Source organism: Selaginella moellendorffii, unplaced genomic scaffold (assembly GCF_000143415.4).
Source record: "Selaginella moellendorffii unplaced genomic scaffold, v1.0 SELMOscaffold_51, whole genome shotgun sequence".
NCBI lineage: Eukaryota > Viridiplantae > Streptophyta > Lycopodiopsida > Selaginellales > Selaginellaceae > Selaginella > Selaginella moellendorffii.
In genome coordinates, this window is record NW_003314312.1 from 331946 (window position 1) to 346923 (window position 14978).

Here is a 14978-nt window from a genome sequence, read left to right on the forward strand (position 1 = left end):
TTATTGCTTTAAAATCCATGGTCAAATATATCATAATATTATTTCAGCACATCCTTTTGAAGGTCAATATTGGACTTATGGACAACTTTATATGCTTGATACTCTAGAAGCTACAGATATAAGAAAGCAAAACCCTTTTAATTCAAGCTATGAGACAAACTTACTTAAACATCTTGATGCTCTCCTTAGTCATGTTAACCCATATGCTTAAGCTTTCAAAATGATGTATGAAATGGAACAAGAAGAAATTCGTTCTGCTACACTTTCAGGTTATCCTATACATGGTGTTTACATGTTATTAAAAACTGAAGGAACTAATCCACGACGCTATAATGCTCCACGGACAAATGATGTTGCTGTTGTATTTATTAGTGATGATGGAGAACTGCCACATAGTCGTGAAATTTGTATATATCCAACTATAAGCAATTCTAAATATATTTCAACACTTGATTATAATTGTGATCCAATGGTTTACCCATTAATATTTCCTTTTGGTGACAAAGGTTGGCACAACAATATTTTTAATTCTAGACGTCGAATTACATTACTCCAATATTATGCATACCGTTTATCTATAAGAGAATACACTTTGGTTTTGATCAAATTTTACATGCAGGAAAACTCACACAACAATATATAGTTGATGCCTATGTAAAAGTTGAAAGCAATAATTTAAATTACTATCGCACTCATTAAACGTCTATGTTATAGAAGGTTCTGAACAAATGGCACTTCAAAGAGCTACTCAAAATGGTATGATGTTGACAAAATGGTTTAAATTAAATATAAATGACCCAAATGCTAGACAATATACATATCTGGAAATCCCTTTATATTATACATTTAACGCTCATACTCATAACTAGCAAATTCGACATACAAGAAATGTCATTCCCCGAATGTATTCTGTGTCACCATCTAATGTTGAACTATATCATTTACATTTTATTTTACTCCATAAAAAAGGTGCTATGTCTTTCAAAGATCTCAAAACAGTTAACAATATTTATTATGACATGTTTCAACAAGTTGCAGATGCAATAGGGGTTATAGCTGAAGATACCAAATGGGAAAAATGTTTGAAAGATGCTTGCTTTTTTAGAATGCCATCACAATTAAAACAATTATTTGTATTACTTTGTATTTTTTGCATTCCAAAAGATCTTTACTTCTTATGGGATAAATTTAAAAACTTCCTTTCTAAGGATTTTGTAAGCAACCAAAGAGAACGACTTGAGAGACGGTCCATGGGGTTCAAATATAGAGGGAAAGGGCCCATGAATAAGAGTGCACCCCCTTTTCCAATCGGTTAAGGGTCTTGGGATAGTTGGAGTTAAGTGTCCTTGGGTTTGAATAGTACTGGGCTGGGTGACCTCCCGAGAAGTCCAAACTCAGGAGTTTACATTTGGTATCAGAGAGGTCTCAGGTCCGACTCTGTTGGTTGGCTAAGGGAATCACACCACATGTTGATTGACATCTGGCTGGTCCAGTTTGCTCCCACTGGGCTCGACCCGAGGGGTAGGGTGTCAAGAGAGTGGAGCTCTCGGGAGAGTTGCGGCTCTCAGTTTCCATAGGGTTCAAATATAGAGGGAAAGGGCCCATGAATAAGAGTGCACCCCCTTTTCCAATCGGTTAAAGGTCTTGGGATAGTTGGAGTTAAGCGTCCTTGGGTTTGAATAGTACTGGGCTGGGTGACCTCCCGGGAAGTCCAAACTCAGGAGTTTACAGATTTCATGTAAACAAATTCAATTTTTTATTATGAACATGCTTTATATAATATGGATATTAAAATAAAAATGCATGGCAAAACTAATCAAAACTACCAACTACCTTTGCCATTTGAAAATTTTGATGATGAAAATATTGTCAACTCAAGACAAATATGTCAAAATGTTGAATAAAATATTCCTCGATTTAATCAAGAACAGTTAAATATTTTTAATGACATTTCTAATGTTATTGATCAACCAACTGAGCATAATCGATACATTTTCATTGATGGCTCTAGTGGTACTAGTAAAACATTTTTGCTTAACACTCTTATAAATATTTTACAATTGAAAAAAATAAATTTTGTTAGTATGGGTTAGATAGGAATTGCAAGTACTTTACTTTATAATGGCCGAACTTCACAGATTACTTTTAAACTTCCTGTTCTAATAAATGAAACATCAATTGTTGGTATAATTGCTAATAGTGAAGTAAGTATAAGAATCAAAACTACTAATGTATTGTTATGAGATGAAATAAGTATGGTTCACATTCATGCATTCACTGCTGTTGATCAAGTGTTGCGAAATCTAAAAAATACATTATTACCTTTTAGTGGCATAATTGTTGTCACTAGCGGGGACTTTAGATAGACACTTTCAGTCATTCCACATGGATATAGGGCATAAATTGTTTCAAGTTTTGTAAGAATGAATAAATTATGGAGATTATTTAGAAATTTATCTTTGAAAAAAAATATGCAACTTGCTAAAAGTGATAAATCATGGTCTGAATGGCTTTTCAAAGTTGGAAATAGTGAAAATTTTGAAAATTAACCATCTTTACCTTCTAACTCCATTTTATTACCTCATACACAACTAATTTATTCATCTATTATTGATTTTGACTACCCTTTAGTATTTGATATTTCAAACCCTTATATTGCAGCCAATCGAGTCATACTTACCTGTAAGCCACAAATTTTTCCTTTCCAATTTGCCAGCTTACCTCGTTTATCCGACCAACTCTGCCTTGGCTTGTGCTAAGTTCCCTCGCCAAGGTTCTCGCCTATGGTACCAACTCCTACTTGGTCCTACTTGGTTTCAGCTACTCACTGCACGAGCAACGGAGTGTTAGCCATCCATCTACGGATTCCCAAATCTCTCCCAATCCCCCTCCCTAGGTTAGACTAGACTTAAGGTTCGGCTACCCTCCCCGCAGGCACAAGCAGCTAAGCACACCAAGCTTCCAGATTCCTAACCACCCTTGGTACCACAGGACTTGATCATGGGACCTTCTAAATCCCAAGCCTTGGGTGCAACACTTGCTTCAGGATGTCAGGGCAAAACACCGTGGCCTAACGGCCCGGTATAGGTACCTCTACCCCCCCCACTTCCATCCCGAAGGGAAGGCCCAAGCCCCTAGGAAGGGCGAGGACCAATGAGCCACAAGGTACTCAAGTGGGGCACCACTCCACATGAGCCAGGAGCACTGTAGTCGGTTTCCCTTTTGGGAGTGGGAGCTGCTCTTGAGCACTTCCCTGGGTGGCCCCTCCGGCACCACTCAAGCCCATGCTCACTCCCACCCAAGGCCCCTCAGCCCCAGTCTCAACCTCAAGTCGGTTTGGAAGCCCTACTAGAGAGTTCCTTCAAGACTGGTTCCTGGACCTCACTATCCCTACTATACTTTTGGAACCCCCTGCAACCCCCCCCCCCCCTTGCCCCCTGGGAGACACACGCTTTGGGCTTTCACCCCTTGAGCTGTAATAGTATGTGGACTTAGTCTCAGAATCGATCTCGGACTCGATCTCGGACCCGACTTCGGACTCGGTCTCGGACTCGATCTCGGACCCGATCTCGGACCCGATTTCGGACTCGACTTCGGACTCAACCTCGGACTCGGTCTCGGACCCGATTTGGATCTCAGACTCCGTCTTGAACTCGGTCTCGAACTCGGTCTCGATCTCGGTCTCCGATTCGGCCTCGGCTTGATCCCAGACTCTATCTCGAACTCGGTCTCAGAGTCGGTCTTGGACTCTATCTCGAACTCGGTCTCAGAGTCGGTCTTGGACTCGATCTTCGACTCGGTCCCATCCGATGAACTCATTGTCATTTCGGTCAAGCTTTCGAGGATCCTTTAGCCTACGACATCTCGGGGAGTCGGTTCTTTACATTACCCCACTTAATGATGATACATTTGCAATCAACAACACTATTGTCTCTAGATTACAAGGTGATACATACATTTATAAAAGCATTGATTTTGTTAACATTGAACATTCTGAAAATTTTCCAATAGAATTCTTAAATTCTATCACACCTTCTGATCTCCCACCAGATAAACTCTCTCTCAAACAAGGTGTTATTCTTATCCTTCTCATAAATATGTCTCCATCAACAGGACTATGCAATGGCACACATCTCATCTTGAAAAATGCATTACCAAATGTTTTAGATTGTGAAATTGTGATGGGGCAATTTAAAGGGACAAGTGTTTTTATCCCACATATCACACTAATACCATCAAATACAGAAATTCCATTCAAAATGTCCAGATGATAATTTCCAATTCGTTTAGGTTATTGCTTAACAATCTCCAAATGCTAAGGACAGACATTTTACCGAGTTCAAGTTTCCTTGCTCCACCCAATTTTCACTCATGGGCAACTTTATATGGCTTTATCAAGATGCATTGATCACCACATGGATTTGGAATTAAAGTTCAAAACACCACACACCAAGGCTACTTCTTTCCTCAAGATCTTTCTATTTTTACAATTAACACTGTCTATAAAAAAGTTTTATATTAAACCTCTTTGTAAACCATCCAACATTCTTGTTATTAATAAGGGGCAAACAATTATTTTAAAAAGGGGTGCATGATTTTTTTAAAAACATTAGTAAAGTTAACAATACAAAAAAAATGATTATTATTTTATGATTTTTAAAAATTTATCTCTAAAACTAGTGATTTGATTGCTAAGTTTGACCAACGTTATGCTAGCTTGGACAGTGATTTTTCTCAATGCTCTTCCTTGTTTTTGTTACGTTTATTTACTTGACCTTTGTTACACAATAAAATCGCGGGTGGATCACTGCTTAGAATGTGATCACTTGACAAGAGCAGTGTCCCAAGTCCCCCAGAAAGTCCACACCATTCGGCAACTTCATGGTATGCCAGCAAACATTCTGGTTCACCTTGCCGCCTCTAACCGGCGCGATCACCACGATCAAAGCCGGCCCCATCGTCCCAACCATGTAGAGCTTCCCGTTACTCCCAGCCATGGCGGACACCAGCCTGGGATCCCACTCGAGCAAAGAGTCCGCGTTCTTCCCTTTCACTGGCAGCCAGCTATCCTTCTCGGCAACGTACTGCTGGTAGCACCCAAAGTCGAGCGTGTAGAGCAAACCATCCATGACTGTGCTCGCTTTCCCCCAGCCCGATCTGAGCCCCGGCTTGATCTCCAGCCACGAGTCCGACTCGGGGTCATACATCCCTGCGTTGATTCTTCCGGTCACGCTTTGTGGTCCTATGACGCAAAGCTTGTCGTCCACTACGGCGATGTACTTGAGCGGGCTGCATGGATGAGCCGTGACGATTCCCCGAGCACTGGCTTTGTAGCTCCAACTATCCGTCTTTGGATTGTAGACCTCGAGGCACGGGAGGGAGTAGCCTGTGAGGTGACAGATTCCCGAGCCACCGATGACGTAGAGCTTGCCTTTGATTGTAGCTGCGAGGCAGGCGAAGCGGGGGGTGATCATCTGTGCCGCTCGCTTCCATCGGTTTCGTAGAGGGTTGTAAACCCAGACGTCCCTAAGAGGTAAAGGTGAGATTGTCAGTTTGGTGCTAGCTCTCAATTCCCACAGCACGAACATGAAGTGACAAACACGTAAAGTAAGCGGAGCAAAGATGCCAGGGACTAACGAAAGAGAAAGCCCGAGGGTCACAAGTGAGTGTAGTCCAAAAAAGAAGAGAAGAAAATAATGCATCAAAGAGAGGAAGATACCAACGATAGAACGCGCAATGACAAAGACTGAAACGCGTCATAGAGAAACAATGCTGGACGGGAAGAAAAGGACACCCTCCTGTAGCTTACGACGACCAAAGTGATAATTCGAGAAGCACAATGCCAGTGCAAGCAATCATCATCCAACCCAAACAAACATAGAACAAGGAAAACCACCAAGATCATTGTCTCTCAAACACAAACAATCATCAAGTCGACCACAAAGCACTGACAAGAGAACCACACCTCCAAGAGCATTGTTTCTCAAACACAAACACTCATCAAGTCGACCACAAAGCACTGACAAGAGAAGCACACCACCAAGAGCATTGTTTCTCAAACACAAACAATCGTCAAGTCGACCACAAAGCACTGACAAGAGAACCACCAAGAACATACGGAAAAACAAACCAATTCCCAAGAACACAACAAGGTAGAGTAGAGTACCTGATGGCAGCTTTTCCAAATGGAGCTCCTCCAATGACGAAGAGATTCCCGTTCATCACCACCGAGGTAGCGCCCAGCACGACCTGGCCCCCCGTCACCGATTCATCGTATGGAATTGGCGGAAGAGCGTGCCATTTGTACCTGTAAGGATCCAGCGCGTGCCACAAGCTAAATCCCCCGACTAGCTGCCACTTGCCACCGCTGCTACTCCCCCTCTTGGACGATCCATCGCGATCCCGGCGCTCGTCCAGATGCGGGGACGTCCCAACGTGGAGATAGAGCCAATCCTCGGCGCATCCCAGGAGCCGGCGCTGCTCCACGAAATCCGGCGTCTCCACGATCCATCGCCAGGACCGACACACCGCGCGGAGGAGGCAGTGCTCCACGCGAGGAACCCTAGCCAGGCATTGGAGCGCGACGTCGTGTGGGAGGCCGGGGATGAGAGACCACTCGCCGGCTGGAGCTTGGACCTCCTCGAAGAGAATGGAGGTGGATTTCTTGACGATCTTGATCTTGTTGCGCGGATTCTTGCGCGACGGCGTGCTGCATTCTCCTCCTCCCGGCGCTGGCGCTGGCGCCGGGGCTTGGTGCTGCTCGGATGCGACCACGCGATTCCTGCCGCTCCTGCCGCCTGCGATGGATGGATCAATCGACCCGAGAGGGTGAGACGAGAGATATTTCGATCGATCGAGAGTGACTGACCTAGGAACAATCTCACGCGGAGCTTCTTGACGAATCTCCACAGCTGCCCGGCGCGCTTCCGGATGTAGAGCTTTTGCCTGTGCAATCGCCTCTGGAATCTCATCCCCAGGCACGAGGAATGCGGTGCCTGGGACGAAGACATGGCCAAACCCATGGACAGATCGAAGATCTCCTGCTGGATCATTCGATTTCGATCGGCAGCAGCATCAAGAATGTAGCAAGGGCGCCCCAAAATCCGCGCCGCTACAAGAGATCGAGCAAGAACATCACACGAAAGCCAAGAGCGCCAAGCGAGGAAGAGAAGAGAGGATCCTCTGGAGAGGGATGGAGAGGAAGAACCCTAAAGAAACCATGGGAATTTTTCCATGGGCCTTGTCCTTTGCTGGTGGTGATGATAAATGGAATATATCCCTCTCTGACTATTCAAGAATCAAGGTGGTGATCAAGTCAGCAACCACATACCCCACTAAAATCTTTTGAAAAACATTTAATCTTATAAGAGTGTGTGTGTGTGTGTGTGAGAGAGAGAGAGAGAGAGAGAGGGGGGGAGAGGATAGCATAGCATTTGAGAAGTGGGAGAGAGAGAGGGGGGGGAGAGGATAGCATAGCATTTGAGAAGTGGGCACCTATTTTGTAATCTCAAGATTGCATGATAGTGACCACCAAATGGTGAACACTAAATCTTTGCACCACATTTGCCCCAAAAGTGAGAAACAAACAGCAAGATTCTGATGGTCCCAGCTCTACACATGTATATGTATTCATGCCATTAGCAAAGAAAAGAAAAGAACAACAGCAACTACTAGTCCTACAGATTGAAAGTTGCTGAAACAGAATAGGTTCAGAAGAAATTGACCATGCCGACTCCACCCACTCTGCAGTTTATTGCAACTTGCGGGAGATTTTATCAGACAGGAATCAAGGGTCTCCATCTCTGCTATAAATCCTGCTCGTCCAAATGCTGCTTGTTGTGTGACATCACAATCACAGTCTATAAAGTCTCTGCCTGGTACAAAACTCCCCTGCCTCGAGCCCTAGTGAGAAAAAACTGCAACTCACAAGACAAGATCTCCACATCATGAACCTGCAATTATTGCATTTGTTGACATTTAGCTTGATGGATCATCTCTGATCTCATTCATCAATCCCTGAACAAAAGAAAGAGTTAAACAAAGCCCACCCCCCTCTGGAGAAAACAAAGCAGAAAGAGACGCAAAGAGGTGACTGATTGATTGACCTGAGGATCCAAATGTCAAATTTGTCAATCCGGCAAAGACACAAATTTCTTCTTTCCTTCCTTACTTTATACTTAGAAAAACATATTATAATCCCAATGTGTGTGTCCTCACCTGCGTGTGCACGGCTTTAACAAAAGAAAATAGATAAAACTAAATAACTAAAAAAATATTCCAGCACTAGGAAACCGCCCTTGCATCATGCTTCCAACTCTTTAGGATTCTTTATCGCTATCCAGGTCCAAATACTAAATTATGTATTATATACTCCGTGTTGAAACTTCCACCAGCACCACCATGATCTGTGTATAAGAATCCAGAGAAAAGCATTAGAAAAATCACGGAAAGACGGCTTGAAACGATTACAAAATTGACTAATGGATGCTCTTGGACAAGCAAGTTGGCAAATGCGTATAGTTTTCTATGCTTTGTCAACTCTTATCAATGAGGAAGAAGAACCTTGGAGCTGTATCATGTTGCTTAGCAGTACGTACGACGATCCATGCTTGGAATTCAAGTTAACACCCAAAGATCGAGTCGCTCGAGCACCTCGCCTCGCATCTTTGTGATCACTGCAAGCCGCGAGGAGCGAATTCACGTCGAGAGAATCTGGAACAAAGGGCATGCTTGCGAGGAGCTCCTCGGCATCATCCAGTCGCCCCGCTCGTCCCAGCAGTCCCACCATGCAGCAGTAATGCTGCTTCTCGGGTTTCAATCCGCAGTCTGCCACCATTGTGTGGAAGCACCGGAATCCGGCGCGGAGCTGGCCGCGATGGCTGCAAGCCAGCAGCAAACACGTCAGAGAGATCCCGTCCGGAGCATCGGTCGTGAAGATGGTGTGGAACATCTCGAGCGCCAGGTGAAAGTGATCGCCATTCGCAGCGAGGGCGACGAGCATCGAGTTCCAGGTGAGGATGTTCTGCTGCTCGAGAGTGTCGAAGATCTCCCTGGCCTTGTGGAGGTTTCCCGAGTGAGAGTAAGCGGCGAGAAGATGGTTCCACGACGCAAGATCGCGGGGAGCTTCCATGGCGTAGAAGCACTCCTTGGCCTCGTGAAGATGCCCGTTTTGGGCGTAGCCAGCGAGCATCGCGTTCCAGGAGACGGTGTTCCTGTGCGCCATTCGATCGAAGAAAGCTTTCGCGTGATCCACATACCCGTGCTGGGCATACGCGGATAGCATCGCGTTTAGAGAGACTTGATCCCACTCTTTCATCCGATCGAACACTCGCTTGGCCTCCTCAAACTCGCCATTCTGTGCGAAGGATGACAGGAGCGAGTTCCACGAAACGAGATTTCTCTCCGGCATTGTATCGAAGATCTCCGCCACCTTTCGCAAATGCCCGTGTTGGGCATATGCAGAGACCATACAAGTCCACGAAACAAGATCTAGCTCCTTCATCCTGCGAAACATCCCCTCGGCCTCGCGGAGAAACCCTCCCGCGGCATACCCCGAGAGCATCGCATTCCAGCACGCGAGGCTTCGCTCGGGCATGAGATCGAAGAACTCCCTGGCGCCCTCCAAATCCCCGAGCTCCGAGTAGCCGCTCACCATGACGCACCACGAGACGAGGTTCCACTCGGGCATCCTGGCGAAGAAGACATGGCGCGCGTCTTGGACGAGGCCATTGAGCGCCAGCGCGGTGAGGAGCGCGTTCCAGGAGACGATGTTGCGCTGCCGCATTCGATCGAATTCCTCCCTGGCCTGTGCCGGGCAGCCGCTCTGGCCGTAGGCCGCCACCATCGCCGTCCTGGAAATGAGATCTGGCTGGGCGATGCTGTCGAAAACCTCGCGCGCGGCGTCGATCTGGCCGGCTTGCGCGAGCATCGAGACGAGGAGCGTGGCGGAGGATTGATTCCTCTCCGGCATGCGATCGAACAGCGCCCTGGCATCGTCGACCAAGCCCTGGTGGGAGTATGCGGAGATTAGGGTATTCCACGCCACGAGGTCGTGAAGGGGCATGGAATCGAACACGCGCTTAGCGTCTTGCAAATGCCCGTTATGGGCAAATGCCGAAAGAAGCGCATTCCAAGAGACATGGTTCCATTCGCCCATGGATTTAAAGATTTGAAGCGCTGAGTTCGGATAACCAGATAGGGCATATCCGGTGAGCATAGCAGTAAATGAAATAGTATCTCTCTCCGGCATTCTCTTAAAGAGGTCTTTAGCTTGCTCTAGATGCCGTGAAAGGGCATATGCTGAGAGCATCGCGTTCCAGGCTACGAGATTCCTTTCTCGCATTGAATCGAAAGTTTCTCGTGCCTCTTTGATCTGGGATTTTTTTGTATGCGCACAGAGCATTGCAGTCCAGGAATGCACGTCCCAGGTCGGCATCCTGGCGAAGATTCGCTTAGATTCCCGGAGATTCCCAACGCGGGCATATGCAGAGAGCATGGCAGTGGCGGAGATTTGATCCTTGGTCGGCATTTCATCGAAAACGGACCGGGCATTTGTGGTGTCGCCGAGTTGTGCGTAGGCGGAGATCATCACCACCCATGCAAAGGAATCTCTCCTCGAAGGAACGATGTTGTCAAAAACGCGCCTGGCATCTTCGACGCTTCCCAATCTGGCGTAGCCCTGGATCAAAAAGCTCGCCACCTTGGGATCGATCTCCCGTTCCATGAGATTCTCGTGGACGCGTTTCAGCTCATGCAAGGATTTGCAAGACTGGATCAAAGCAATGCTCATTTTAGGTCATTTAAAGAAAGATAGATTCCATTACTTTAAAGAAAAAGTACCAGATGTTTTCCAGAACTCCCTTTACCCAAGGAACCCTAGCCCTAGAACAGGGCGAACCCTAACCCAGATATTTAATTTTCTTAATTTCTTAGTGCACACGCAAAGAAGAACAGAAGAGCGAATCTCACTTTTCTGCTTTATTCCTGTTAATGGGTTGTCAAAATCAGCCAAGTACTTGATCTGGCTTTCAAAACTCGAGACTTTGTGTGTACAAAAGAAAGAATGTGGGCTCTTTTTCTCTCTGTCTCTGTCTCTCTCTCTCTCTCGACGTAAAAACTTTAGAAAAGTCGTAGACCAGGGACCGCAAACACATTTGACAATCGCCCGTCTACATAGACTACGCTTTCTCCCAGAAACAAATCCTTATTTTTAAAGGAGTACTGTAAAAAGCAAACAGCAGTAGCACGAAATAGGCCTCCTCTCCTGGGAGAAAGAGAGCGAGAGAGAAAGAGGGAGCGGGCGGCTTTGGCGAGAAAAGGGGGCCATGCCTTCCTCGGCGGAGATGGATTTGATCACTGCCAAGCCACCCACGAAGGTATCTCGGCGATTTTGGATCTAGAGTTTAGACAATGCCGTGATGTTCTTGGACTGGAATTGTTCGATTCAATCGATGTTGCTCGCAGGGAAGGAGTGCTGCGTATCTTATGTGCTGGCTTTTGGGACTTGGATCTTTGTTTACTTGGAACAGTATGCTCACAGTCATGGATTACTACTCCCACGTCTTCCCGGTTTGTGGGAGCTCTCCTTTTGGAGCTTGGACTCTCTAAGTTTAGTTTTTCTCTCTTTTGTTTTATAGGACTATCATCCTTCGCGTGTTCTTACGCTCGTCTATCAGCCTTTTGCTTTCATCACAGTGGGAATTCTCACATACTACGAGGCTAAAGTCGATACGCGATTCAGGATCTTGTTTGGTTTTTCGGTGTTCTTCGTATCGTCGACGCTCGTCCCTATTGTAAGTGACCGACCATTGTGATTTGTCTTCTCTGGTTTGCGTTTTTTCTACTCTCAAGTTTCGTTGAAAATGTATGGACTTTCAATGATTCAGTGCTGAGATATTTTGTGGGTGTGTCGGTGGTGAAGCTGGACTTGGCAACCTCCGGCCATGGAGGCATCGGACCTTACATTGGAGTGTGCGTCTTGAGCGCTTGCTTCGGCCTTGCCGATGCATTCGTTCAAGGTGGCATTGTTGGAGACTTATCTTACATGCATCCAAACTTCCTCCAGGTAAAATCATATCTCTTTGAATTTTTAGCCATCCTTCCGATGTTTTCTTGGTGATTATCTTGCAGTCATTCTCAGCAGGACTCGCTGCTTCTGGTGCTGCTACCTCAAGCCTACGATTGATCACCAAAGCTTCGTTTCCAGACACGAAAGTTGGACTTCGCAAAGGAGCTCGTAAGTTCATATAAAGTTTGTGTCCATCAGATGGTGCATCTCTTTTCTTTTTCCAGTGACTTTCTTTTTCATCTCGGCTTTCTTCGAGCTCCTGTGCTTGATCCTCTACGCCGTGGTTTTCCCAAAGCTTGAGATGGTCAAACACTACCGGAAAACTGCGGCTTTGGAAGGTGCCACCACAGTAAACGCTGATCTTGCTGCAGCCGGAGTCGTCGTCACTGATCTCGAAAAGGTTCGTTGCGTTTGAATCGCAAAGCTAGACACTGATAAGATCTCTCTGAATCATCAGGACTCTGAAAAAGGAAACACCAGGCTTTCTAGCCTCGCTCTTCTCTCACAAAATGTCGACTACGCATTTGATGTGTTCGCCATTTACGTTTTAACTCTATCGATCTTCCCGGGATTTCTAGCCGAGGATACGGGATCACACAGCCTGGGATCATGGTAAGCTGGTTGCTTGATTTTACAATCTCTCCTGGAACTTCACGACAAAACATCTATAGGTACGTTGTTGTTCTAATTACGATGTATAACTTGGGAGACTTGGTTGGAAGATATCTTCCTTTGATCAAAGCCATCAAGATCAAGTCGAGAGTGGGAATTTTGGCGGCCGTGGTGGCGAGGTTTGCTTTTATACCTGCCTTTTATCTCACGGCCAAGTATGGTGACCAAGGATGGATGCTCATGCTGTGCATTCTCCTCGGAATCACCAATGGACACCTGACTGTTTGTGTTCTTGTTGAGGCCCCCAGAGGCTACAAGGTATGTAGCGATTCCTTCTCTTAAGTTTGCTCCTTTTAAATTTTCTCTCTGTGTTTTCTTTTTCAGGGACCGGAGCAAAATGCTATTGGAAACATTCTTGTGTTTTTTCTACTTGGAGGAATTTTTGCGGGTGTAACCCTTGACTGGCTGTGGCTAATTGGGAAGGGCTGGTGACACTAATTCAATTATATATGTACATACTGTATACATTAAAATCAGTCCCAAATGAGTCCATATAGCCAAGGTAATATATGTATATACATATACAAACTTTACAATTGATCGTTTCCAATTTATTTTAAATTCTTTACTGAAGCTGTGGCCAGCATTAAAAATTACAACTAACACCAAGAAGAGTGCTGAAGCTGTGGCCAGCATTTAAATTACAACTACACCAGGAAGAAAAGATCATACTGCCTCTTCTTTTTAGAGGCCCATATCTAATCTTCTCACTCAATCCTCCGAGTTGGTGCTCGAGCTATCGAGCAAAAAGAGGTGCTCCTCGTCCTCCTTCCTGTGATGTCGCTCGTCCTTAAAATCCCTCACCATAATCCACAGCAGTGGAAAGCTGAGTGACATGAGAATCCAGTTGAGGCACAGCTGAGGCATCAAAGCCATCTCGCTCGCATCAAGCTGCCAAGCCACCGCCGCTCCAGCGCTCTGGAGACCCTTGTAAAATCCTCCATAGCGGCTCAAAGTCTGGACCTCCCCACTCATCTCCCCCATGACCCAGTAGCACAGCGTCTGGAACATCGCGTCGAGCAGGCCAAAGCACGAGTAGAGCACGAACGGGCCCAGGAACTGGAAGCCATCGGTGAAATCCAGCGGGACTCCATGCGGAAGACGATGGCGAGAGTAATTCGTCTGGTTGACGAACGCGGCAGCCCAGATGAGCGTCGAGGCGGCCGCCACGAGGAGAATTCCCAGGTGAGCGCGCGATCGAGAGCTGGGGCTGGATTTGTCGAGCAGTCTTCCTGCTAGAACCGAGCCAAGCATCTGTGCCGACCAGTAGACAACGTTGTTGAGGCCGCGAGTTCTCACGTCGAAGAGCAAGCCATTCACGTTGTTGAACTGGTACGTGTAGAAGAAGTTGCTGGCGATGCATGCCGGGACGAACGCTAGCATCCTCGGATCACGAAAGAGCTTGAGGATCTCCCAGCACTCCGTCGCAACATCGGTGTGGAGCGCGGAGATCACCTGGGTTCCATCCTCGCGCGCCACTTGATCCGGCTGGACGAGCTTGAGCGAGAGAATGCTCCCACACAGCATCACCACGATGAATGCGATGTAAGTGGTGTCGTTGACGGAGTGAGAGGAGCTTCGATCGCGGCTAAAGTTGAGGAAGAATGGGATCAATCCGCCCACCACGCCACCCATGTTGAAAACGCTCCAAAAAATGGAGATGTAGAGGCCCTTGTCTCGCTCCGGAGGATAGGACATGAGGATGGATCCCTGCCCTGCCCAGAGAAGCCCGGCCCCAAACCCTAGCAATCCCCCGGCGAGGACGACGAGCCTCTCGTCGTGGCTGTGGTTGTAGCGCAGGAAGGAGGCGACGTAGAGCGCGTAGAAGACGCTGCCGACCAGGACAGTGATCCTCGGGCCCAAAATATTGTTGAATCCGCCGCCGAGGAGGCCGAAGATCGCGAATGCCGCGTAGAGCGCCGTGAGGGCTCGATTGGCGGCGTGGGGATCGACCTGGCCGCCGCCGCCCATCCCTGTGAGCGCCGAGAACATCCCCGGGCAGCAGAAGCACACGGCGCCGACGAGAATCACCTGTCCCATGGGCGTTCGTAGGCGAGGAAGCAGCGCCATTGCTCCTCCCCCGGTGCGCCATAGCGCCATCGAGCGAAGCTCCCCCCTTTCTGCCCTAATGCGCCAAGTTTAAAATTCCCGAAAAGAAACTCATGAGGGGTATATTCTTTGAAGCATAACGGCGGGAAAACACAAAAGTAAGGGCAAAGTTTAGGGTTCTTGGCGGAGG

At 46.9% G+C, this 14978-nt stretch overlaps 4 protein-coding genes across 4 annotated transcripts; 1 reads left to right on the forward strand and 3 right to left on the reverse strand.

Annotated features, from left to right (window-relative positions):
* Nucleotides 1-4743: 4743 nt before the first annotated feature.
* On the reverse strand, nucleotides 4744-7349 carry LOC9634568 (F-box/kelch-repeat protein At1g55270). Its single transcript, XM_024687000.1, has 3 exons — nucleotides 6869-7349; nucleotides 6167-6797; nucleotides 4744-5526 (listed from the first exon to the last, which is right to left on the reverse strand). Exons 1-3 carry the CDS (start codon nucleotides 7050-7052, stop codon nucleotides 4812-4814), a joined length of 1530 nt encoding a protein of 509 aa, XP_024542768.1. The 5' UTR covers nucleotides 7053-7349; the 3' UTR covers nucleotides 4744-4811.
* An 809-nt stretch (nucleotides 7350-8158) lies between these two features.
* LOC112350587 (pentatricopeptide repeat-containing protein At4g02750-like) lies at nucleotides 8159-10790 on the reverse strand. The gene is made up of 2 exons (XM_024687030.1): nucleotides 8563-10790; nucleotides 8159-8405 (listed from the first exon to the last, which is right to left on the reverse strand). The coding sequence occupies exons 1-2, from the start codon at nucleotides 10787-10789 to the stop codon at nucleotides 8335-8337; spliced, it is 2298 nt and encodes a 765-aa protein (XP_024542798.1). The 5' UTR covers nucleotide 10790; the 3' UTR covers nucleotides 8159-8334.
* Nucleotides 10791-11214: 424 nt separating this feature from the next.
* On the forward strand, nucleotides 11215-13293 carry LOC9634570 (equilibrative nucleotide transporter 3). Its single transcript, XM_002981796.2, has 9 exons — nucleotides 11215-11375; nucleotides 11464-11568; nucleotides 11637-11792; nucleotides 11921-12064; nucleotides 12130-12235; nucleotides 12292-12467; nucleotides 12525-12679; nucleotides 12739-12997; nucleotides 13064-13293. Exons 1-9 carry the CDS (start codon nucleotides 11325-11327, stop codon nucleotides 13169-13171), a joined length of 1260 nt encoding a protein of 419 aa, XP_002981842.1. The 5' UTR covers nucleotides 11215-11324; the 3' UTR covers nucleotides 13172-13293.
* Nucleotides 13294-13339: 46 nt separating this feature from the next.
* On the reverse strand, nucleotides 13340-14861 carry LOC9634184 (UNC93-like protein 1). Its single transcript, XM_002981904.2, has one exon. It carries the CDS (start codon nucleotides 14837-14839, stop codon nucleotides 13451-13453), a length of 1389 nt encoding a protein of 462 aa, XP_002981950.2. The 5' UTR covers nucleotides 14840-14861; the 3' UTR covers nucleotides 13340-13450.
* Nucleotides 14862-14978: the final 117 nt, after the last annotated feature.

What these genes read in the sequence shown, in the direction of transcription:
- LOC112350587 (XM_024687030.1), bottom strand. Translation starts at nt 10,789, where the DNA reads ATGAGCATTGCTTTGATCCAGTCTTGCAAATCCTTGCATGAGCTGAAA. An exon ending in CAACATGATACAGCTCCAAG is followed by an intron (nt 8,406 to 8,562) that starts GTTCTTCTTCCT and finishes TCTTATACACAG; the next exon opens with ATCATGGTGGTGCTGGTGGA.
- LOC9634184 (XM_002981904.2), bottom strand. Translation starts at nt 14,839, where the DNA reads ATGGCGCTATGGCGCACCGGGGGAGGAGCAATGGCGCTGCTTCCTCGC.
- LOC9634568 (XM_024687000.1), bottom strand. Translation starts at nt 7,052, where the DNA reads ATGATCCAGCAGGAGATCTTCGATCTGTCCATGGGTTTGGCCATGTCT. An exon ending in CCGCGTGAGATTGTTCCTAG is followed by an intron (nt 6,798 to 6,868) that starts GTCAGTCACTCT and finishes CATCCATCGCAG; the next exon opens with GCGGCAGGAGCGGCAGGAAT. An exon ending in TTTGGAAAAGCTGCCATCAG is followed by an intron (nt 5,527 to 6,166) that starts GTACTCTACTCT and finishes TTTACCTCTTAG; the next exon opens with GGACGTCTGGGTTTACAACC.
- LOC9634570 (XM_002981796.2), top strand. Translation starts at nt 11,325, where the DNA reads ATGCCTTCCTCGGCGGAGATGGATTTGATCACTGCCAAGCCACCCACG. An exon ending in CGTCGACGCTCGTCCCTATT is followed by an intron (nt 11,793 to 11,920) that starts GTAAGTGACCGA and finishes TCGGTGGTGAAG; the next exon opens with CTGGACTTGGCAACCTCCGG. An exon ending in TGGACTTCGCAAAGGAGCTC is followed by an intron (nt 12,236 to 12,291) that starts GTAAGTTCATAT and finishes TTCTTTTTCCAG; the next exon opens with TGACTTTCTTTTTCATCTCG.